We start from the raw sequence: 25,073 nt of genomic DNA, 5'->3' as shown, positions 1-25,073 counted from the left end.
TTCCCTTCAAGTGATTGGTTAGCTTAAATTCAACTGATTTTTCTTACTTCATCATATTAGTTATTTTTAAATTGAATCTTTTCTATCTTCTTTAATGCTCTTTGCTTAATTTATGTGGGCTTGTTTTCCTCATTTCACTGAGATTTATTTATCAAGTAGTTTCAATGGAAGAAAATTTCTTAGTCTGGGAGTCAAAGTAGTCAATTTTTTTTTTTTTATTCTAGGTTTTAATGCATGTATTAGTATGTATTAATGATTGCCCTTCTATATAGGGTAACATTGTCTATCACCTTTCTGGAATTCCTGTGATTATTTTGTTGATTTGAAAAGTGGATACAGAAACATTGGTTTTTACTGTGGCTGTGGCTCTTAACTCTGAATTGTATACAGAGATAACAGAATTAACATGCAGGCCTTCAAAAGTTATATACAAGCTTCAGCATGCTAATGTATGGCATGTACGAAGTGGAGGAAGGAAGTTAAATTTACATTTTTTAATGTGGAATTTAGTTAGTAGAAAAAGTGTTGATCATCATTCTATGTAAAAGGCTTGTGATATTTTAATGCATAATCTGAAATAATGATTGTGTTTTTTCCCTTTTAACATCTCTTAATGTATTATAGAGTATTTTCATACTTCTATATATGTTTTTTGTTCTTGCCAGGGCTATTTATTATATAGAGATACAAATAATCACAGTATGACAGCCATAAGAATAAACCCTGAAACCTTGGAACAAGACGGTACAGTTGCTTTGCCAGGTAAGAAACTCCAGGTGGGAGAAATTTGGTATAGTTTGCAGTTTACATGTTACATATTTCCAGGCAAGCAGAATAGAAACTGAGAGATTTTTGAGGTCACAGATAGATTGCTTTACGACTTTGCCTTACTTCAGACCAGCTTCAGTATTTCACTTAGAGGCATCGCATCTTAGTCCAGTTGCCAGAAGAGTGTTGCAGCATTTTAGAATGATCATCATTCATTATCATCTTATATTAAAGACTACAAGACCTTAAATTCCTTCCTAAAAACTTTCATTTCTTGCTCATTTGAACTTTGAGTGTTTGGCTCATGTATGAATTTGTTTCCAGGATCTCTTACACGTAGGCAATTATAAACTGTGAACAAAATAATTTTGTTTGTTAATAGGATAAACATATATCCAAAAAACAAAGGCAGCTAATGAACACTGATGGACCATGCTTCTGATGTTATATTGGCAGTGGATTTTGGTTTATTTGTTTAGAAATTTTTATTTCAGTTTTGAGGTTTTGGGTGGGGTTCGCTTGTTTTGTGGGGGGTTGGTTGTTTTCATTTTGTTGTCCTTTTTCAGAGGAGCCTCATAACTTCAGTCTGTTTAGAGAATGAGGATGTTCCTGGAACATGCTTTAATGGCCTTCTAGTGAAATACGTCTGTTCTTAGCTACACACACGCATAGCAGAAGGAAACAAGAATGTTTTTTAATCAAGCAATGACAGGCTTATTTTGTAGATTAGAAGAAAGATTTTGTTTCATCCTGACATAAATAAGAAACCACTGACTGAAACCTCAGAAAAGTTCTCTAGGATTTTTTGTCGTTAAAACACAAACAGCAATCTTTTTAACAAGTTCTGAATGTTGAATCTAGTCCATGCAATCTTCTGCACATCCTTAAAGTATGGATGTCTTTTTAAGCTGTTCTTGTTCTTTGTGGGGGCTGTATGAGATACTTCAGTGAAAGCACATTCAAGGACCTGCCTTTCAGAGTGGTATTTCAACTTTCTTCACCTCAGGGCAGCTTCTTACACAGTAGGGTTCATTGATGTCCTTAATTATGTTACCATTTGTAAACAAATCAGTGTTCTTCATACAAGTCTTGAGAGAGAATTGAGCACATTTAAAGTCCACCCTTTGGAGCTGTTAGCTTGCATTTGCAAATCACAGTGACAAGTGTCATTCTACAAGACTGCCTTGCATTTATACTGTAAAAAGGCACAAAAAATTGAATGAGAGTATACCTTCTCAACAAAATGCAAAAGCAAATCCGAATGGGAATACCCATTCAGAAATTACTCAAACTATCTGCAAAGTTGGATTTTGTGATGGTATCCAAGTTAGATGTTCTTTGTAACTCCAGTCCTTTGTATTTCAGTCCTTGAACTTTGCTGTTTCACTTTGTGCACTTCTGCACATTTATCTCAGTGTGTTACTGTGAGCAGATAAGACCTTGTTCTTTTGCCTAGGACAAACTCCAGAGCGTCCACTTCTTGTTATTTTCCTTTCCCAGTAGAAAAAATGAAATGAAGGTAGGGGGAAGGTGTCTGACCTGAGGAAAACTGAGAAGGTACTTAACTCTGAATAGTAGTGGCTGCCCCACTGAAATCTTATGGTGACTTGCAAGTTGTTCTAGTTCTGAAAAGCCATGCTGGGTAGAACTAAAGGCCAATGACCTTGCTAACATCTGAACACAGCAAATATTTGCTCCTGTTGGTATGGTATTCAGACTTGGCTCTATGTGGAATTAATCTCATTCAAATGCCTGGGCTGGTGATAGTGCATTAAAAAAAGGTATTAGAATTTATTCATACAGGGGATGCATAGGAAGTTAGGAGATGTGTTTAGAAGTTGATCCTAGATAGAAATCACATGACCTTAGAAAGGTCAGGGAACTGTGAAACACTATTTTCTCCTTTCTCAGACAGTAGGGATCCATCAGCTTCTTGAAACCATAAACTTAAAAGGCAGTCTTTCCACTCTGATATATGATCTTAGGCAGATCCAGCTTTATATCTGGAATTACCAGGTTGTGTGTCAACATTCTTGTATCTATTTCATTTGCCCAGATTTATACACTGTACCTGAGTTGTGCATCTGTTTTCTCAGTCTATATATCATAGAAGAATGTCTGAATTCCATGAGAATTGGGTGACTAGACCTGAATTTACAGAGGTTTCCATATTTGCCATTTTTTTCAACAGTAATGCTTACTGCATACTTTAAAACAGTTTCTGTTTTCAGCTGGAGAAATTTGAAGTCACATGGTATATAGTTTTATTGTTCTTTGAAATTGCAAATTAGTATCTTAGGCTCAGGACTATTCCCTTAGTGTGAAAAGTACTGATAACTGAGGATATCCTAGATGACCTCAAGGCCTGCATCATTAGCAGGTGCAGAAGGCACAGTATGAATGTAGAAGGTGATGCTTCACAGTCATCTTCCTTTGAAGCCTCTGAGTAGGCTGTGATTAACAGATGTCTGCAGTTGTGTTTTTAGTAAAACATAAACCCATTTTCTTATAGCAATCTCCAGACAGAAAGCTTGGCAATCCTCACCCCCATAGTAATATACGAAGTCAGATTGAATAACATTTAGGATTGATCATACAAGCTCCTTCCTAGCTGAGACACTACACTAGTTTTTTCAGATACTCCATTTGCCTTCCATTTTTTAGTCTTCCCATTAATTTGATTTTTAATGCTGGGCCTGCTTGTTTGTTAGCTAAGCAAGTGCTAATTTTTACGAAGTTTTCTGGAGAGCATGTATTTAAAAAAACCCCATCTCCGTTCCAGATTTCCTCTTTGAACAGATCTACCAAACATAGGAACAACCCCCAGAAATGTTTACCAGGAGATTCACCTTTCTTGAAGTGACTCAAGCAATAGGCTAAATAATGAAATATGGACCCACTGGTGGCCAAAATGTGTTGTTTCCTTGGCTGTTCTGCTTGTGTGAACATGTAATTTTCAGTCATTCAGGGAAACTTAATTCTTACCAGCTTCCTGTGACCTTTGGAGAAATGTCATTTAGATTAGTTTTGGAACTTCTCATCCAGTTACTGATAGTTATTTTATCACTCACACAACTTGCAGCATAGAGAATTAGTAGTGTAAACTGCTTTGGTTGTTAAATCTGAGATTATTTTTCAGAGAGCAGTATTTCAAACTTCAGTGTTTCGGCTGCCAATTTCCATCATGCTTGCTGTGTACATTCTGTGATTCATACCTGATTGTGCTCTAAGGGGAAGGAAAGTTGTCTACTTTTGGTGTTTTGCTTCCAGATGGGAGAGTTACAGAAGCCTTTCTAATGCATATTCTATTCCTGCTAAGACACTGTATTGGACTGGGCAGTATATCAGGAAAAAATAAAAAATGGGTTTCTGTGGAGTGTTTTCAGCTGTATTATTTTGATGCTTTAGCTAGGTAGCAAAAAAATAGTGAACTTGATGATTATGCTAGAAAGACATTATATGTGCTTCATTTAGCATTAAATTTATTCGGTAAAATGCTAATACTAGATCTTTGTTCAGATTATGAAGCAAATATTTTGAGTGTAAAGTGGCTGTGGAAAAGGTATCTTTCCTCTGTGCAATCAATGAGACAAACACCTTACAAACCATATGATATCAATCTCTTTGCCAGTAGCTCCATCAGCAGTGCAGGAAGGGAAGAAGAAATGGTATAGGGCCATAGGTTTAAACTTGCAGAGAAGGTGGTTGTTCTCTTTTTTTCCTCCTAATTCAGGTCCAGTTCTTTCCCTGCCATTTTTTTTAATTAGCTGACCTATTTTCAATAAATGAGTGATGTATTCAAGTATATACTTCATAGTTTTCAAAATATACCCATATTTTCAGCTAATACTTGATGAAATTCATAAATAATTCGAAAATGAAATTAATAATGAAAACTGCGATTCATTTATATGTGTAGGATTTATATGCTGGACTGAGGAAACGTTTCTTTAAAGATAATGGTCCTTATATAAAAAAAAGTCTTTGGGGAAGGAGGAAGGCTTAATAGTCCTGGAAGATTCAAATTTAGTTGTGTTGTAATAGTTTAGAATATGCCTCACAGGTGACTACTACATGTTTTGGGGTTTTTTTACATTTAAATATTGGGGTGTAACCACTTGCATTTCATACAATGGAAAGTACTGCAATAACTTCCAGGAGCTAAGGAGAATTACATGCCTTTGATGAGATACATCTTCATGTAAAGTAATACCTTATCAGAACAATATCATTTCACTTGAGACAAAGTAGAACTCTCATAATCTGATTGGAATGAGAATGAATTAGAAGCAGAGATTAGTGTGTGTATGTATGCTAATATAAACTGATGCAGTGCACTTCATTTTTCCCTCACAGATTGTCATACTGAAGGGCAGAATATCCTTTTCACAGATGGAGAGTATATTAATCAAATAGCAGCATCTAGAGATGTAAGTTTTACAAATGATGGGTAAACTATTTTTCACTCAACTGGGTTTTATTTTACAATGTTTATAGCTTCCCTTTTTCTTCATGTTTGGCTTTTTCTTCACTAACACAACTAAGGAAGAAATCCATGCAACTAAATGTAAATGATTTGTGCATAAAAAAAGCTGTGTTTTGGTAATTATTCATACAATTTTGATTTGTGATGGAGTTTTTATTTTTTCAGATAAGTTTTAAGAGAAACTTCATTGCTCTTTAAGGAAAAAAAATCTTTTACATTGAATAACATATTTTAAACATGTTCTACAGGTTCTTGGTGGGATAAGCTTCTTAGATCTTAAGGATAAATTTTTTTCTTGATTTAGTGTCCTGTAATTGCTTTGCAACTTATTGAGGCATTTCAGCTGGTTTTATTAGTAGAGACAGGAAATATACTACATTCCAGTTGATTTTTGTATGAAAATTGCCTGTTGGCCAAAGCTGTGGAAGCTCAAGTGCTCCTATGAGGGACAAAACTGTAGTGGTGGTTGTAGGATTTTTTAAATTTCTTTTCAGCAGACAGTTACTATGTTTTTAGTTCTGGTGTGGTTTTTGATGGTGAGAAATCCATAAAATGGTGACGGGGTGTGATGGGGTTGTCAAAAGACACCAAACATCAACTGTAAGAAAAACAGGATTTATCCATTTCCCTCCTAACAGAACAGCTGTTGCTTTTTTTTTTTTTTTTTTTGTAACATGACCAAAAGATACTCTGTACTTGTAAACAGAAAACTTGTCTAGCTACTCTTTACAGCAGTCTCTCTATCTGCATGCAGAATTTTAGGTTATGAATCAGGAGAAGTCAAGGGCTTGAAAGATAGATGTAAATAGTTACAAAAGTATGATTTCTACAGCAGTTCATTGTTTTTTTATAATGTTCATAGCATTTTCACAGAACTCAATATGTGTTTAAGGTGTCAGATACTTAATTCAGCTTGTTGTGATGGTCATTTTATTCTTTTTTCTCCTGTAGTAAATGTTATGTTATAATAAATACTACTTTCTCAATGTGTTCTCTGACAGTTTACTCTAAAATAATGCTATGTTTATGCACTTAGGACTTGGAAAGTAAATTAATGCAGTTCTGATACATTATAGAGTGGATTTTTGTATTTATTGCAGGATGGCTTTGTAGTGCGAATATTTGCCACAAGTACTGAGCCAGTATTGCAACAAGAACTGCAGCTTAAGCTTGCAAGAAAATGCTTACATGCCTGTGGCATCTCATTGTTTGATCTGGAGAAAGATTTGCACATTATCAGTAAGTTCTCCTCTTTGAAGGTTAATATCAAGCCTGCTAATTCAAACAATAGAGCCACCACCTTTCGGTTTCTAGTACTGTTCATGGTTTTCCAGTATTTTCCATCAGTGGTATAATAAATATATAATTGTTTGAAGCTTGGACTTTATAAAACATAGTTAAACTGTGGAACTCCTTGCTGTGGGTCAAATTTAACAACTTGCAAGGACCACTGACTGGATTAAAGGAAGAAAGAATTACATTGAAAAACACATTTGCCTTGGAATTTGAGGTTAAGAATTGTTAGTATCTATGAAAGGATTTTGAAAAAATATCACTTGGCCTTTGCTTTGGGGTATTTTTGCTCTGTCGAGCTTACTTTTGGCTCTGTCAGAACAAAAAAAAAAAAGCTTATTTGGCTCCATGGACTAGCAGATAGGTAGATAACTGGTCTGTGAAACTGCCTGGTTAAACTGTTCAGTTAACACAATCTTGCTTGCACAGGTACAGGGTTTGATGAGGAATCAGCTGTCCTTGGTGCTGGGAGAGAGTTTGCACTGATGAAAACTGCTAGTGGAAAGGTACTGAAAATGTTCTGTAGTAAATAGCAAATTGCACCAATAGATTTCTGTGTTTTTTAATTTTATCATTATTTTCCATAATTTCTTTTTGCCTTTTCAGTATGTTAGAATGTATGTCTATGACTGTAGTCAAATATTCAAATATTCTCAGAGCCTGCTTTAAAACATAAAAGGCAAGTAGTTAAAAGCATAAACAGATAGTTGGAGCTCCTGAGAAATTACTTGAATTTATAGGAATTTCTACAGTCAGTCTTACAATGAAGGGCTTTGTTTTAAATTTGGGAAACAAAATTACCTTCTGTCTACAAATTATGTTTTAAAACCTTTGCAAATTTTACCACCTCATAACTTTTCACAGTCTGACCATAATAATTTATTTAAATCCCATCCTGATTTTTTTTCTGATCCTCTAGAGAATTATTGATTCCCCTATGCAAATTTTTCAATTGATTTCCTTAAGCCTATTCTTGATGATTTGATATGTTGTTCTGCACAGTGGAGACTTTTTTAGAGGTATTTGCATATTCATAGAAATTTAGAAATAATACTGTCACTGACTCTTTACATTATTTACTGGCTTTCTATTTCAGTGTGAAAGATTAATGCTATTTATCTTGTAGAAGCATAGTTCTTAATTACATGTTCAAAATTGTATTGCTTTATTGGAATGAAGGCCTTGCTCTTCTGCTGTCAGAACAGTGAGATTGTTGAAAATGTTAATGAGTAAATATTTTTAAAGAAAATTTAATGGTATGTAACAGAATTTGATCAAATAGAACTCTTCAGCATTGGGAGAGACAGATTAACTTTATCATTCAACTAAGAGAAATTCCTGTTCAGTATAAAATTTTAAAATTTCCTGGGTTTGATCTATAAAATTTTTTGTTAAAGTAAGAAATACGATATATAAGGCAATGTAAAATGACTCTAGGTGCCCCATAGGTTGACATACCAATTTTATAGAGATGTTGAGTTTCATGGTTCTAAAGGAAACTTTAATTCATGTCAGTATTTTTGTTTGTTCACGTGAAATATCTTACTCTGTTATTTAGGTAGTCAGTGGCCACTGAGCACTTGCTAAATATGTTTTACAAATGTGTTGAAGCATGTTAAAATTTGTAGTTATTTGTTATTTTAAATTGATTTTATTGTTATAGTATCTTGTTTTTACACGGGTCAGACATTTTTGTGAAGTGTTTTAAATGTTTAATTTCGTCTGAGTAGTTTCTTCTATTCTTGTGTGTTCAACTCGTCTAGCCAAACAATTATATATATGAAAACTCACTCAATGCTTCAGTAGAAAGCACATTTCAAAACAATCTAATCTAAGAATCTAATCAGCATGTTTCCCCCATTAAATCAAAATTGATGGGTTTGAGACAGAGATACTGAAATGGCATAAACAAAATCAGGGAGAGTGTGGTGTGGTTTTGAAACGAAAGGATTTAAAAACAATTCAACTTTGAGAATTATGTAAGCTTGGAGTGCTGTGACATTACTCAAACTGATAAACTTTTTTCTCCTAGATTTATTACACTGGCAAATATCAGAGCCTTGGAATCAAACAAGGTGGCCCTTCAGCTGGCAAATGGGTTGAACTCCCAATCACAAAATCTCCAAAGATTATTCAGTTTTCTGTTGGACATGATGGTTCACATGCCTTGCTTGTTGCTGAGGATGGAAGCATATTCTTCACAGGTTCTGCTAGTAAAGGAGAGGATGGTGAATCAAGTATGTATCATTGCTTGCTTGACCAGTGGTTGGTAAAAGCCTCTTAAAAAGTTTTTAATTTGAAGAGTTTCAGCATTTTCCAGGAACATGTAAGCATGCCATTTGTACTGGAAATTAGGCTGGCCACAAGTCCTGACAACCAGTACCAAAACCTCTCCCAGCTACAGAATCTGATCTGTGTTTTACCACAGTTTGAGTTGTGTGGTGGAAGTACTATTTTAGAGTTGTCCCAAAAAAAGATAGTCAGAAATTTGGTCAAGAAGCCATGCTGTCTGCCTGGGACTTCAAGATGTGAAGCCAGACCTTTTCCTCTTCGCTGTTGTTCTATTGAGCTTTGGAAATGGATGTTTTGCTGGCTTGTGGAGAGGTGTATTGATGAGAACTTGTAGAAGCAAATGTTCTGGGTTTGATCAAGCGGAATTTTTCAGACATTAAAGAAGACAGATTAATTTGATCTTCAGACCAAAAAGTGCCTCATCAATACAAAATTAACACATTTCCTAGTCTTGATTTCTGTAGTTGCATGTGTGTAGGTTGAAATAGACTTTTTAAGTCAATTAAAGATGGCTTAAAGTGCCCTGAAGCTGTGATCTGCTCTGATATTAAATTAAATACTTCACTTTAGGAAACAGATGATAGATGATGATATGGTAGATTAATAAGAATAATTAAAGTGTTTTGAAATTCTTGAAGAATCATTTCTAAAAGATACTGATCTAATAATGTCTTTGCTTGCATTGAGTTTTTTGAGAGGAGCCAGTATAATCCAATTAAAATTAGACCAAGAGATTGTACATAGTTGTTTGTTTGGGTGTTTTTCATTAGCAGTCTGAAAACTAATGATTATGCCTATGATGGTCTGGGGATTTTTTGAAGATTTATTTTATTTCTTCATTTAAAGCTAAAAGCAGAAGGCAATCAAAACCATATAAGCCTAAAAAAATCATTAAAATGGAAGGAAAGATTGTCATATCTACAGCGTGCAATAATGGAAGTAGTTCTGTAATTTCCAAAGATGGAGAACTCTACATGTTTGGGAAAGATGCCATTTACTCTGATAGTACAAGTAAGTTAATATCAGTCTTTTAAATTATTTTTCAACTGAAGTAATGTAAATAAGTATGGGGATTTTTAACCTATTAAGATGTTGTATGTATGTTTCTTGCTTTCATAGTATATTTCTGACATTCTGTTGATTCAGATAAATATGACAGAAGGGTAGAAGAAGGCAGTTTCTGAAAGTTCTGTAAAAGAATTTATTATCAGTAGTGACAAATGTCCAAATTCATTCTTCCACTAAAGAGAAGAAAAAAAAAATCATTTTTATTAATCTGACACAAGGCAACCACACAGGAAAAAGTCACAGAAATAAGATGTGTTTTGCTACAAACGAGGGCTGCTGGAAACTAGGCCTTTTGTGATTCTCTGCTCGTAAGGTAGCAGGGGATCCTGGATAGCACAGTGTAAGTAAAATATTAGTGGAATAAACCCCAATGGCTTTGTGAGTCCTTTAGAATTATTTTTCAAAACAAGTGATTTGCAGCAGTTGTAGGTTTGCTTTTGGCTTTTCATTTTTTGCAGGGCAAGTGGCCTAGGCCTAATTCTCCTTTCCCTTTTTATTCCTGCACTTGTTTTTTATATCTGTTTTTCTCCCTTGCTGTAAACTTTAAAATTGTCAGTATCCACTAACAATTTTGATACATCGAGTTTCCTTCTTGGCTAGAAAGTGCAATTTGTCACTCAAGTGTTTTATGTCTTACAGGTTTAGTAACAGATTTGAAAGGACATTTTGTGACTCAAGTAGCCATGGGCAAAGCTCACACCTGTGTGTTAATGAAGAATGGGGAAGTTTGGACATTTGGAGTAAATAATAAAGGACAGTGTGGACGAGACACAGGCTCTATGAGCCAGGGAGGAAAAGGTGTGGGACCTTGATTTTTTTTTTTTTTTTTCTTTCTGTGTGCTGGCAAATATCAGAAGTGAAAACAGAGCTGAACATTTTGTTATAAAATGTAATTCCAACACTAAAGCTTGAGTACATGCAACATGATTTAAAAAATCATGCATGCCCATGCAGAGAGAGATCTCACAAAAGTCACTGTGCTGGCTGAGCAGGCAGATCTGGCATTCCTGGTCATTGCTTTTAAAACCTGATATGTGAGTGTTCTTCAGAGCTTTAACAGTAAGCCACTGTTCATAGATACATAGAATAGTTTGAAGAGAAAGCGATCTTTTAAAGGTCCTGGCAATGAGTAGTGACATCTTCAACTAGATCAGGTTGCTGAGCCCTGTCCAACCTGTCCTTACCTCTATGGGTAAACCAGAACCCTCTCTGTTGGCCTCAGAAAGCAAATATTTCTTATTTCAATATCTTAATTAGGTTTTGGAGTTGAGAACATGGCAACAGCAATGGATGAAGACCTGGAAGAGGAACTGGATGAAAAAGATGAGAAGTCCATGATGTGTCCTCCAGGCATGCATAAATGGAAGCTGGAGCAGTGTATGGTATGCACTGTATGTGGAGATTGCACAGGCTATGGAGCCAGCTGTGTTAGTAGCGGGCGTCCTGATAGAGTACCTGGAGGGTAAGCACACGTGTGGGAATGTGGGTGGTACAGTGATGGCTAAAACACTTCTTGAATGTGAACTTTCCATCTGAAGTAATGTTATAGCTAAATATATAATTGTATGTGCTTTTAAAATGAGAAATGGCTTAAAATTTCTGTAAATAGCTTGTGGCTGCAGGTGGTTTAGTTTTAAAACCTTTTTTTTTACTTTAGCATGTAGTTCTTTACTAGAAGCTGTTGGATATAAACACCAATTATAATTTCTGTCTCTTGACAGAGCTGCTGGCTCAGGATAACCTTTCTTCATCCTGTGATGGAAATTTTTTATCTTTCTGTTTATCTTTATCTGTTACTTTTTAGTTGAGCTGCAGAGGGCCACTATGTCACTATTACTATTTCTTCAGCATTTTGTGTGCTCTTTTTTTCCTTTTTCATGTTCTCATGTGGTGTACATTGAATTAAATAAAGAAAAGTTAATGCTCAGAAGTCAATTCAGTTGATAGTCAGTGGCATCATGCAACAGCAGCTAGGATTTATACTAGCTGTCCTTCCTGTTTATCTCAGGAAAACTTGCATGTCCACAGATAGAACAAAGTAATAATCTATGTTTTAATTACAAAGGCATCAGTAACGCACAAAAATAAAAGGTAGTGATAAAGCAACTCTGTTTGCTGCAGAATCTGTGGCTGTGGCTCAGGTGAGTCAGGCTGTGCTGTGTGTGGCTGCTGCAAGGCATGTGCTAGAGAACTGGATGGCCAGGAGGCAAGGCAAAGAGGAATCCTTGATGCTGTAAAAGAGATGATACCTTTAGATCTCTTACTGGGTAAGTGATATGAAATTAGCAAAATTACTTTTAAGTCTCATTTTTACTGCATCTTTTTCTTTACACACTTTATTGTTACAGAGCAGTTTTAGTATAATATTGTTAAAATGGTGCTTAACAGTCAGATTTATTTATTGGTGATATAGTAAAGTGGGATCATTCTCTTAAGTGAATAGTTCTAAGTTTACTCTTGCTATAGTGACCTGTGCAGTTATACTAGTGTGATACTACAAAGTTGTTCTTGTCCTTTTTGATATCCTGAAAAAATTCCTATAATGTTTTTTATCAGAATTTAAAACATTCTTAAGCTAAAACATGGCTAATTCATGTAAAGCCTTTTAAAACTATAAACAATTGTAAACTTAGTTTAATAATACTTTCTGAAATTTTTTAGGGGGGAATGGAGATAACCATGACAACACATGATATATGTGTATGCTGAAGTACATCTATATGTGTATATATGTGTCTAAGTACTCCTTAGTGATGTTGGAATTGTCAGATTCATGAAAACCAGAAAATTAGGAGATAAAGCTTAGAACTCCTCCAAATTTACTCAAATCCTTTTTGTTTATTGTCAGGACCATGTAAAGAACAGCTAGTTTTCAGTTTTCATTTACTTTATTTCTTTTAGGGTTTATTGCTACCATAACAATTTTAAAGATAATTTAATGTATTTTATTTTCTTAATCTATTTAGCTGTCCCTGTTCCTGGAGTTAATATTGAAGAACACCTTCAGCTACGACAGGAAGAAAAGCGGCAACGTGTAATTAGGAGACATAGATTAGAAGACGGAAGAGGTGAGTGACTTACTGAGAAAGGGCCTTCTGAGTCTGTTTTCTAAGAATGAAAATAGTCTTCCTCCAGTGGGCCTGTGCAGTGATCAAACTAAATCAGATCCTAAGTAGGTAGTTTATGTAGCATGCTTTTAGAAAATTGTGGAAAATCAAAGTCTGCACGTAAGAATCAGAATTTTAATGATCAAAAGGAGCATTTTATATCACTTTTGCTGGTCGGGTTTGGGTTTTTTTCTGTTTCGTAGTTGAGTGATTATTTTTTTTAAATGTAGATCCTAAAACATATTTATATGAAGCCTGTCCCATGCTATTTACCTGTTACCTGAATTATCTAGTTACTATAATAAATTATTTCATTTCTGTGGTATAATAGGCAGAATTTTCTTTTACAAAATAAACTTTTCTGTATTTGCATAACATGAAAATATTGACATGGACTGATTTAAAAAAACAAAACGACACTGCAACATTTCAAAATTTTCTTACGTTTTATCTACCTCATTGTTGATTTTCCACACAAACAATAATGTACCTTAAGAACTTTTCAGTATTCTTTGTGTTCTAAAATACCTCAGTGTCTTGTCAAACTTAATTTGAGAAATTTAGACTGATGTAAACTGTAATATTTTTGTAAAGCATGATGATGTGGTTGCTAAGATTATTGTGTGTTGAGAAAAAGAATAACTTATTTGGACATACGCTTTTTCAAGTTCTGGCAGTGTTAGTAAATTACACTTTGATTCTTCTTTTGTGAATTAGATACTGGTTTTACTTGCATACAAAATGTGCCTTGTTAATTCATATTGTTTCCTAGACTGTGCAGTGAGTCGTGTGATGTGAATTGTTTCTTCGTTTCACTTGCATTAAGAAATTGCTGGTTTTAACCACAAATAAGGAGCAACAAGAAAGCTTGTAGTTGCCTATGCATATGGAAAAGGGTGGAATATTTATTTTTCTTTGCATCTTTGTGGCTAAGTTTAGCTGTGACATGAAGAGAGGAAGCCTTTGTTTAGGTCATGTCAGAGCCTGCTGCATGCTGCTGGCAAATGTTAGGTGCAGCTAAAAATTTTTTCTTGAATCCTGATTAAATGCCCAAGCATTATTGAAAGGTGCCACTGTTCAGCCCATCTGTGATGACAGAGCTGGGAGGTAAATTTCAGTTAAAAGAAAAAGATGAGTGGCAAAGAAAAATTTACATTTGAATCTATTTCTGTGGTTAGAAGTAGAACCCAGAGCAGCTTATCCCTTCGGTATGCCATCTGTTTCAAAAAGCAAAAAAAGATCATTTGAACAGTATCAGGAATGTACTGTTACGGCAGGTTTTATAGGTGTATGGGTGAAAGGAGGTTGGTGGATATTGGTCTCTTATCCCAGGCAACCACTGACAAGACAGGAGGACACAGTCTTATGCTGCACTAGAGGAGGTTTAGGCTGGACATTTGGAAGAAGTTCTTCACAGAAAGAATGATTGGGAATTGGAATGGGCTGCTCAGGGAGGTGGTGGAGTCACCATCCCTGAAGGTGTTTAAGGGAAGACTGGATGTGGCACTTAGTACCATGGTCTGGTTGACATGTAGGTGTTCAATCATAGGTTGGACTCAATGATCTTGAAGGTCTTTTCCAACCTAACTGATTCTGTGATTCTATATAGGGACTGTAGCTAAAAAGATATTGTTGGCCAGCTTGTTGCACACGTTTGTGTTACATTCTCTGTCTAAAGAGCATTGAAATCCCATACCTATGTGGCTATGGGAGGTACTGGTTATGTCAGTCTGGAAGGGTTGGAGATTAGTCTCCTGTTTTGGTTCAGAGTGACTTCTTGTGATAAAGCTGGGAACAGTGTTTCACAAATGCTTAGAGGTCTTTTTTTATATAAGCAGGTATGAATATTTGATTTGATAATCAATCTTGATTTGCATAATCAGATTAAAGAGCTTTTTTGCTGCTCCATCCAGATGCTGCTGTTTTTCATTAATGAGTTGCTGCAAAGAGTGATACCCTTCTTGACAGCTCTTACGATGCTACTCTTTTCATAAGAGAGAACAAGAATATTTAAATAATCTACTAGATATTTAGGTTACTTGTTGCTTAGTTTTCCCAAAAATTTCTAGTATTTGTTCACATGTAACTGAGCAGATCCATGTTAATGAAATAGCTCTTTAGAGATCTAAAGGAAACTTTCAGCCTTTCAATTTTCTGAAAGCGCTGCTTGAAGTTAAAGGCCAGACCAGCTCTTTAGGGCCTTTCCTTAAGGTATGTGGTGTTTGGTTTGACAGGATTCTGATATCTGGGTTATTTAGTGTGTTAATGTGTGTCTTTCGTTCTTTTATAAGAAACAAAGCATGCATGGTTTATGATAGTCAAGAATAGGATCCATCACTGAATGTTGCTGCACACTCTTTAATTACAATTGGTGGCCTTTATTCAGTATAAATATTTTCAGTAAATCTTGCATGTCTTGTAAACAAGAGGACTATGAAAGCTTTAAAAATACAGGAATATTTCATTCTTAAAACAGTCATACAAATCAAACCAAAAATCACAAAGAAATATCTCACCCATTTGCCCACCAAATATGTTGAAATAGGACTGAAGTTTAGGAGAGAGGTGTAAGAGTGCAAGTGGTGGAAGTATACTGATTTTTAAGTTGTTTAATTGTTTGTGCTTCTTTAGCAAAGCTCCAGATTTAGTCCTGTTACAGTGATCTCTGATTTAAAAATATGTTCTTGGGGTCCACTTGAATTAAGAGAAGAAGTGATGGTTATGTCTGCAGGTATGACAATCATTTAATTCCTTCACAAGATCAGTTGTGTTCTCTTGCACTGAACAAGAAAATGGTCATCTTTATTTGCATTTATCTGAAAATACAAACTCAGAATTTAAATATTCTGGGTAGAAGTAATTGTTAATAGCTGCAGTATCAATGAGCTGGTTCAATATTACTGTCACAAGCAATTCACTCACTTCTCACACATCATCTAGATACTTGCCACTGTTGTTAGGGACCTGTATACATGCTGCTCAGGCAGCAGCTCACTAAGTAGCTTCAGAAACTTTAAGTACTTATGCTGAAGATTGCTTTGTTTTTGCCTTGAAATGAGTCACAGACTATAGTTGCCTGGATGGAATTGTAACCAGCTAATAATTTTTGTTTTGAATCAGTTATTCATGTTGCTGAATTCAAGAAGGAAATTCTGCTTTAGTGAAAAAAAAATAGTAATCTCCTTAATATTTATTATAGTTCTTTGCTCTTTTCACAAATGACTGTGACAAGTGGTGAAGAGGGCTCAAAATCAATTCCACATTTTTGAGTTGACATTTTTGAGAAGGTGTATGACCTTCTGAGAAATAAAGCCAGCTGTATTCATCACAGTTTCTATACTAAATCATAATATCTCAGCATAATTATTGATGGAATTATCTCAGCTCTTCACAGTCCCTGTTCTTCTGGTGAGAAGTGAAGGAGCTGATTTTCCTTATGGTGAAGTGTTTTTTGTTTTTCAAGCTGGTTTGGGGCTTGATGAGAGTAATGAGAGATGAATATGGAAATAGTTGCACTTCATTATTTTCTGTAGCAATAAGGAAGTTTTGTATGTTAGAATGTTCAGAATATGGTTAATTATTTTTCCTTTTCTGTGTAACTAATTTTTCATCATGGGGCATTAAATTATGCCTTAATGCATTACAGAAATCTGTGGGCCATATTATACTTATTATTAATACATATTATTAATGTAATGAACCTAAGACAAGTATTTTCTGAGAGAGCTAATCTTGACAGCTATTCATGAGACTTTTTCAGATTGATATTTGAAGTAATAGAAGTTGGAATAGTTAAAGATTTCAATTTGTCACTTGAAGATAATTCTGTTGGTTTTTGTTTTTTTTCAGAAGGCGATGAGAATGTTAAAATAGCTTTTTAAACCATATTTAACTAATAAGCTAAAAATACAGAAATGGTTCTCAATACAGCGATAATAAATGGTCTCATGCTTCATTGGTATTTCACTACTATTCTTTCTCAGCCTATGATATAGAAACCTCTGGATGATCGTTACTGAGATGCAGATTTGGTGTGTAATTAAGTGAGGTTTAGCTTTTGATGCCCTTAAAGAAAAGGAAAATGAATTTTCATCAGTCTTATCTTACTTGCAACAACAAAGAACCCACAGAAAATTGATTAATTCTAGTTCAAGCTGCTCTGTTTTAAGACAATATTATCTGAGGCTGCCTAGATTTGGGCATTTTTTCATTTTTCTGAAGTGTAACTGATTCAGTTACTTCAGTAATTAGTTTTACCATGGTAGGCTAAGTATTGTATAAATCTGTTTAACATCCGCTCAAGCCACTCTGAGCTGGGAATCAGTTTGTCTGTTCATTGCTGAACATATACCTAAATGTACAGCAAAACTATCTGTACAAGTGCAATATTACTTATTAAATAATGGTGCAGCTTCTTTTTATGTTTTTAGTTAAATGTTTATTTTGATGTTTTCAGGATTATTTTTGTTTCAATGTTTTTTAAACAAACTGAAACCACCCAAAGCCCCCTACCTTTTCACTTCAAACAATATTCAACTCATACATGACTTTTTAAGAATGCTTTCAAGAGAAAGCTGTAGGCTTTTGCCCCTAATGACCGTCAGATATGGTTCTGTGAAGTTACATTTTTGCACTTGAGTCTGCGATTGCTTTCTGAAAGAGCTAATTATTGTTATTCAAACTGAAGTTTAAAGTAAAAATATTTATATTATAGTTTCATAAATCAGATTTGTAGTAGACACCATGAGAACAGTTTAGCTTAATATTTACTGTTTTAATTTACTTCATGTATTTATATATGGAAATGCCTCTTTCATATTTATTTAACATACATACAAAGTCAATTATTCAGAAGGGAGAAAGGCTCAAAATTAAGATTAGCATAAAACTTACTTCCATTTCACTCTCTTATTACTCTCATATTGCCCTGCATGCTTGTTTGTGCATCTTTTTTTTCCCTTTAAAAGGCCTTAATTTTTCTTCCATACCTGATTTGTGCAATTTAAATGTTGCTTTTAGACTACAGGAAGAGACATGTATCCTGTCTTTATTTTCAGTGTTTTGAACAAAAGAAGCCAACTGCAATTAACCTTAGTGCCTGCACATGACATTCTCCATGAATATTTTTGCCTTAATGATAAATTGCTAGTCAGAGTCTGAAAAATACATGTTTTTTTACATGCACCATAACTATTAGCCCTGTGCCTCATAAGAATATTACATTTTGTTTCCTTTAAGGCTTTATAGTGGGACATTATCTCACTATAATGTTTTCTACTTCTAGTGGAACTGAAGTGAAGCGTTTGTCTGCACTTCCATTTTCTGAAATATTTTTCTTCAAAATTTGCAACCTGTTGACCTATTAGATGACTGGTTTCCTGTATTAGGGTTTTATCTTCCTAGGTTATTACTTAAAAAAACAACGAAAACACCCCCTGCCAAAAAAAGAAACAAACAAAAAAAAAGCTTGCTCTATTTCAGGAAGCCAAAAATAGGTTTTTATAACACAGGGTATGATCCAACCTAGGACTTTGTTCTGCAACCAGAATTTATACTGCTTTTCTGTATGTCATCATGTACTATTTTTTCATGTAGCCTGCTGTGTTCAGTGCACTAGTGCAGAAGCCAGCATTTGAGATAATTGATTTCAGTCTCTTATAATCACAGCTTGCCAAGTAGCATTTGTTTTGGGTGAGGTACTAGAAGAAATCAAAGTATGTGTTGTATAAAATCAAAAAAGCATGTAAGCGCATGCAGGATGAATTAATTGTGTGCATTTTTCTGAAGTCCACTGCGTTATTTAATAAACGCATTCTATTTGGAGAAAATGAAATTATTTCTGTGATTAAATATATTTTTTTATACTTTGTGAAACAATGTCCATTTTGAAAAGTCTGGACCAAGAAAGGAAAGCTAGTCTTGACATTTCAGCTAGGACTGTTCAGCATCTCAGCTTTGCTACCGAAAAACAATCTGTGAAGTGAGAGAGAGAATGTCATTTTGCATCATACAGCAACTGATGTAAAATAGCTCTGTAGTCTACTAGTGACTCCTCTTTGCTTATCTCTGTCACTTGATCTTCTGAAGTAGAGACTAGTAATAGATTTTTATTCCCCATGCAGACCTATCTTAGAGGCTTCTGAAACAGTTTTCCAAATAATACTCTGCAGGCATTTTTTAACAAACTAGAGGAGGTATCTAGTGCATGGCTGGATTGTTCCACCAGAATATTCTCGGCACCTAAACTTTGCTCCCTTTGTACAGACAACCTCAGATGTAAGCAGAAAACTATTCACAGTCTCTATGAATTCTTGTAGTGTTTTGTTGCCTGTGTTACTTTGGAGGGAGAGGGAGGTACTTTGCATCTTGCCAGAATCATGATCAGGGAGGTAGACATCACAAAGCAATCAAAATGTAGATTTTTATTTCATTTTTGTAGTTTCCTATTCCATTATGATCATGTTACAGATTTAGCCTGCACGAAAAGCCAAAGAAGATAACAGACGTGTTATATAAATTTGGGTACGAATTACTGTGAAATGGCAATCTGTTGCATTTAACTTTATTTTGGATTCAAGTTCTTTACACAATGGTAAATGTAGAGTATATAGGAATATCCAGAAGCAAAGATAAATCCTGCATTGTCTGGTTAGATTGTCACGTTGTCTAGAACAGTGTGTTTCAGATGAGTAGCTTGGAAACTACTGGCAGCTGTGTGCTAGCACCATGCTGGAGCTGACAGCTTCTTATGCTTACTAAACATCGTCTGTCTTGCAAATCTCCTGTAGTTCTTTTGCTCACCCTATTGTACTTCACTTCCTTCTGTCCTCCTGAAATTCTCTTATCTTTGCTCTTACTACTAAAATGCCAAAGGCTGCCTTGGAACTTGAGAATGTTTACCTAAGTTATCTAGAGATCATTCAGTCTCCCACAAATATTCAATCCACAATGTTTGCAGTCCTTGCATCTCTTTTTGCAACTTTACTAATCCAAGTTTCACTTTTGTCGTGTTGTCCTGTCAATTCTCTATTTCTTCAGATTTTAATTTCATTAGAAACGTTTCAGTAAGTCCCACTGCTTTTGCCTTATGTTATCATGTTCTTCATTCACCTTTCTTCTGTATCATTTGTCCTTCAGACATTTTTAGCTTTCATAATCTGCTTGTCATTTGTCTCTTCCCCTTTTTGCATTTTCCTGATGTGCCTCAGGGTACTCCTCACTGTACCCCCTCCAACTCAGTCAGAAGCAAAATGTGGTGTAATTTTTTGTGTAAGTCAAAACTCTGGAAAGTAGAGTATTAAATGCAGCAAGTGGTTTGGCAGAAAGTAATGTTTACAAAATGTATCTATTAAATGGAAGTTCCAATTCAGAGGAGACTGAAAATGGGGAGCACAGTAGCAAAACAATTGAAGGAAGAATCTGCAAAATGAACGTAAATCAAAAGCAAATGATGATCCTTGATTAGGAGGAGATCTAAATTAGCAAGAGGATCTGTTCTGGAATAAAGTCCTAATAAATATAGTATAAAAAATAAAAATTCTATGCTGTGTGCAGAAACAATCATGACTGAGGAAATTTTGTGCCATTATATTATCTAACACATGTATGAACCTCTAAGCTAGACAATAGTGTATTTTTAAAACATTTTTCATTTTGCTTTTTAAGTGAATGCTCAAATTTGGGAGCTTCTCTGTATGAAAAAAGTTTTTGTCTGAAGGTTCTAAAGCTGCATAGATTTGGCCTAACTTCTGCTTAAATGTCTATCCATGCTATGTAATATTAATGAAGGAGGTGATAGTATAAAGTTGATAGCAGAAAACCTGAGGCACTGGGCATGTATGAAAAGTTAACCTACATATCTTCATAATTAAGTTCAGCTAAGGAATGAGAGTGTCCATGAATTTGCAGAAGAAGGAGGAATATTTGCATTCAAAGTTCTGCATAAGTGATTTATAACACAACAGCCTGATTTGGGGGCTTTTCTTTACTGTTCATGGAAGGGCTGGATTTGGGAACCTGTGGAACTGAGTGTTGCTTGGCAGAATTATTTGCTCCTGATTCATGATTTTTGGTGAATGTGAGACTTGTGAAAGGACAAAAAGTGTCTAAAAATTCTTGGCGACATGCTTAACCTATAAAACAGGAGAAATACAGATTTAAGAAACAAATTCCTTGTCCATTACCTGCTTATACTCAGCCTCCATTTAGCACAGTACCTCACTGCCTAAGTCTAGATTTGTAAAAAGTAAAAGCAATCTGGAAAAAAATTTAAATACATGTATCATTGCTTTCTTTAAATCAAGTCTTCTCTTTAGAGAAGACCTTAAATAGATTGAAAAAATATTTTTAAAATAAATAGATTTCAAAATTACTAAGTAGATAAGAGTCATATGATTTGAATAACTTTCTTCATGAATCACGGAACTTTTTCTTTGAAAATTATAACTCTGCATCTTAAATATAGTAATTGCAAACCAGTTTATGGTGGTGATTTTTAAATTTAGCATTTATATTATGATCTTGTTCCAAATCAGTATTTTGAATGTTATATTGTAGGATTTGAGGCATGATAATTATTCTTTTTATCTTTTAAAGACAATAATGGGTATTTGCTATCAGATTTTACTCTAGTGTGTGTATGTTATATTTCCATTGCTTGCAGTACAGGTGCATACTTGGAAATTCAGGTAAAACTATCACTATGGGATATTTATTGGTTTTTTGCATAAGTTATCAAGAAATGGCAACTTTCTTGTATTTTAGGGTCTTTTGAATTTAAGAAGACAATATTATAATTACCATTATTTTTGTTTTTTCATCGCTTTTAATTTGAATTTTGTTTAACACACTGTTTCCATTTTGTGAGCTTTCCTATGCATGTGCAAAATGTTTCTCCTCAGGCCCCCTTGTAATTCCTGGTCCTATTTTTATGAACCATCGAGAACAGGCTCTAGCCAGAATCAGACTCTCTCCAGCACCGCTAAAGCATAAACGGGACAAGCACAAAGGTATTTGGTCTTCCTTATTGACTAGGGTGGAAATAAGCCCAGCCTCCCAGTCACTTCTTCCAGATGCTGCATCTGTCTTTTCAGAGAACTGCACAAAATGAGTTCTGCCTTTCTTCCTGCTAGTATCTTGTCACCTGAGGAGAAAGAAAATGCATTTAAATGTTGACCTTTCTTTCGAAGTGTTAATGTTCATTAGTCTGCATCATCTTTGTTTTTCTTTCCCCCTTTTTTAGTGACATATGTGCTTTCTGTGTCTTCTCTCATTTCTAATACTGTCTCATTCTTGAGGTTCTTTATTTTTACTATAAGAAACTTTGCATGTTAGAGTGACTCAAGACTGTTGCACTGCATTTATGTTTTTTATCCTTTCTGTTGTGTATTTGGGGTGTTCACTTAATCATATCAGTTCCAGGCTTGTTAATTCTGGCATAAATATTTCCATAAGGTATGCTGTCTTTCAACAAGACTTTTTTAGGAGTGAAATATTGAAATATTTGAAATAATGAAAACATTACTTTTTGCTAACTTTGAATGGGGAGAATGGAAATCAAAATACAGGTTTTTCTCTGCAATATTTTTAAGTAAAATGTTTTTTATAGAGTACAGGTATGGAGGTATCTTGGTATTTCAGACATTTTTGTAGGTCCGGCAAGCCAAATCATTATGTCTTCATAATGTCTTCAATTTCGAAGTGTGTCATTTGTTCAGATATAAATGACTTACATGCTTCTTAGAAAGTGTAGTGTATTACTAACTGAACTTAACTGAAGTTGAGCTGTCTCTCGTAGTTTGTATGTATCTGTGTACTGATGTGTCTGTACATACGTTATTTATATATAGAAGACAAATATGTAAAATAGAGGTTATGGTCCTGATCAATGTAAGTAGGAAGCTCCTAAAAACTGTGAACCCAGAATGCTTCAACTATTTTCTAAAGAATAGCTAAATATTAAAAGAGTTAGTACGGCATTTCAGTTGAATTAGTGGAAGCTACTGATTGTGTTTGGCATGTATGCAAACAAACTGTATGTCAGTTTGAAGCCTTATGGGATAAAGTCGCAGTATGTGGGGGTTCATAGGCTTACAGTGTTATGAATATTTGGATTGTGAAATCATCTTAAGTTTATTTTATGGAAATGAAAGCAAAATCTGATACTTTAAATCTGCATAACATTCAGTCTTTTTGGAAGGCATATTGTCTGAGGTTTAAGTCTTGATGAATTTAGTAGAATAACCTATCATAATCTCACTGGAGAGTTTGCATGCTGAAAGAGAACCTACTGAATCTAAGTGTTGTTACATGAGTGACAATTTACTGATGGTCGTTATTCTTGAGCTGGATACTGCTGCTAGTTGTACTGCAAAGCTTTGACTCCACAGGGAAGTGCATAAAGGAGTATGCTTGTCCTGCCTACATCTGTGCTTTTTTGGCATGTGTTAGTTGTTGTAACTCATTTCAGATCAAGTATCTCCTCACAAGAGGTGTATTCATTAGTGTCAGCTTGAGGCTTATGTTGCCTCTTGGAACTGTAAGAATTGTAAGAGCAGTGTTAAAGGTCTGTGTTGTGCTGGAAGACTTTTGTCAGTTATGCTCTGTAGAACCGAACATTTCTTTTTCTTTAAGGAAGGTTATATGGAAGGAAATAGTCAGTTTATTTTAGTTCTTTGTGTCTTATGATAAACAGATAATGAGGTTTTCAAGTCAACTTTAGACCCTTCTCTGCCTCAGAAGACTGCCTCTCAAAAGACAGCCATAAATGCCGTTAGGAACTAGAAATACCCCTTAACTTCTTAAAGAGATTCAAAGGGAAAAAGGAAAAGTGGTGAAGTGAGTTGTTACCCAAGTAACAGGCAAAGTGGGAATTGTGAAAAAGATTCTGTATATTTTTTTACCTTAGAAAGCATGCCTCTCTTCATGAGGAATGATATAAAAGCAATAATAGAGCAGAGATAAAAGGACATATCACGTCAAAATCAGCAAGTTCTTTTATTTTTGAACATGATCCTTTCCAAACTGTCTTCCTTCCTTCAGATGTTTCTGCTATAGTAGTCTTCTTCATACCAACCAGACCTTCAAGGTCTTCGGGCAAGGAACATTTAGTTCAGTTGGTAGTATTGATAAGGCCAATACTAAATTTGTTGGTATCTACCTGTTGCCAGTTCTCTGCTTGCAGCTGCAGAACTTCTCTTGATAAATATCTTTAAGTATGAATGTGGACAGCTTCCTCAGGACTTCTTCAGACAATTATGGTTTAATATAAAAAGTGTATTTGATATGTAGTTGTACATATTGATAAACCATGGAATCATGGAATGGTTTGGGTTGGAAGGGACCTTAAAGAGCATCCAGTCCCAACCCCCTAACATGGACAGGGACACCTTTGACTAGATCAGGTTGCTCAAAGCCCTATCCAGCCTGGCCTAGAACACTTAGAGGGGTGGGGCATCCTCAATATCTCTGGGCAACCTGTTGCAGTGTTTCATCACCTTCAGAGTAAAGACTTTTTTCATAATAATCTACCTGTCTGTCACTTGTGGAATTCCTGTATTTGCTGTCCAGTTGAAAACTCCTTCAGCTTCATTGAAACAGCCGGTTTTTAAAAAATCTCACCATTGTCATATACTCTTTTCACATTTTATGGGGTCTGCGTATCCAGATCCTTGTTACTGCAAAAAACTGCATAATTAAGCATATTCTTCCTGATCTGTGTCTTCTGTGTCTTTCACAATTACTAATGGAAAGGATTAGGTACAACATTTTTGGTATTCATGAAGAGGCTTGGCACTAAGAAGAAAAATGAGCCTGTGCTTCATCCTTAGCTTTAATGAGGTAGAGAGTTTCCAATCTCTGTGGATTCCCATAAGTGACGATCTGAGTAAAAAGGATTAATAGAAGTCTGTAAAATTTTCTTAACTGTAGAAATGCACTCTGAGTAGAAATAAAAAACAAAGTAAGCTTCTTGAGTCAGCTAAGATTCAGCAGTTTGAATGCCACCTTTTTCCTGTATTTGGAAGTTGTGGTAAATGTTCTGAGGAATATGAAACAAATAC

At 35.0% G+C, this 25,073-nt stretch overlaps 1 protein-coding gene across 12 annotated transcripts in view; it reads left to right on the top strand.

Moving 5' to 3' along the window:
- MYCBP2 (MYC binding protein 2) overlaps window positions 1–25,073 on the top strand; it is a 172,254-nt gene that overhangs the window by 39,521 nt on the left and 107,660 nt on the right. For 11 of the 12 annotated variants that reach the window (XM_088159789.1, XM_088159793.1, XM_088159782.1 and 8 more), the window contains exons 8-18: window positions 666–762; window positions 5,125–5,198; window positions 6,355–6,493; window positions 6,977–7,053; window positions 8,580–8,784; window positions 9,686–9,850; window positions 10,547–10,705; window positions 11,165–11,369; window positions 12,029–12,174; window positions 12,874–12,975; window positions 21,915–22,022. In XM_088159789.1, coding sequence (XP_088015915.1) covers window positions 666–762; window positions 5,125–5,198; window positions 6,355–6,493; window positions 6,977–7,053; window positions 8,580–8,784; window positions 9,686–9,850; window positions 10,547–10,705; window positions 11,165–11,369; window positions 12,029–12,174; window positions 12,874–12,975; window positions 21,915–22,022 — 1,477 coding nt within the window. The remainder of the gene's footprint in view (window positions 1–665; window positions 763–5,124; window positions 5,199–6,354; window positions 6,494–6,976; window positions 7,054–8,579; window positions 8,785–9,685; window positions 9,851–10,546; window positions 10,706–11,164; window positions 11,370–12,028; window positions 12,175–12,873; window positions 12,976–21,914; window positions 22,023–25,073) is intronic. The other variant, XM_088159784.1, reaches the window with a different exon arrangement.

The sequence above is a fragment of the Sturnus vulgaris genome, chromosome 2 (genome assembly GCF_052056855.1).
Source record: "Sturnus vulgaris isolate bStuVul1 chromosome 2, bStuVul1.hap1, whole genome shotgun sequence".
Lineage (NCBI taxonomy): Eukaryota > Metazoa > Chordata > Aves > Passeriformes > Sturnidae > Sturnus > Sturnus vulgaris.
This window is presented reverse-complemented; position numbering and strand designations above follow the sequence as displayed.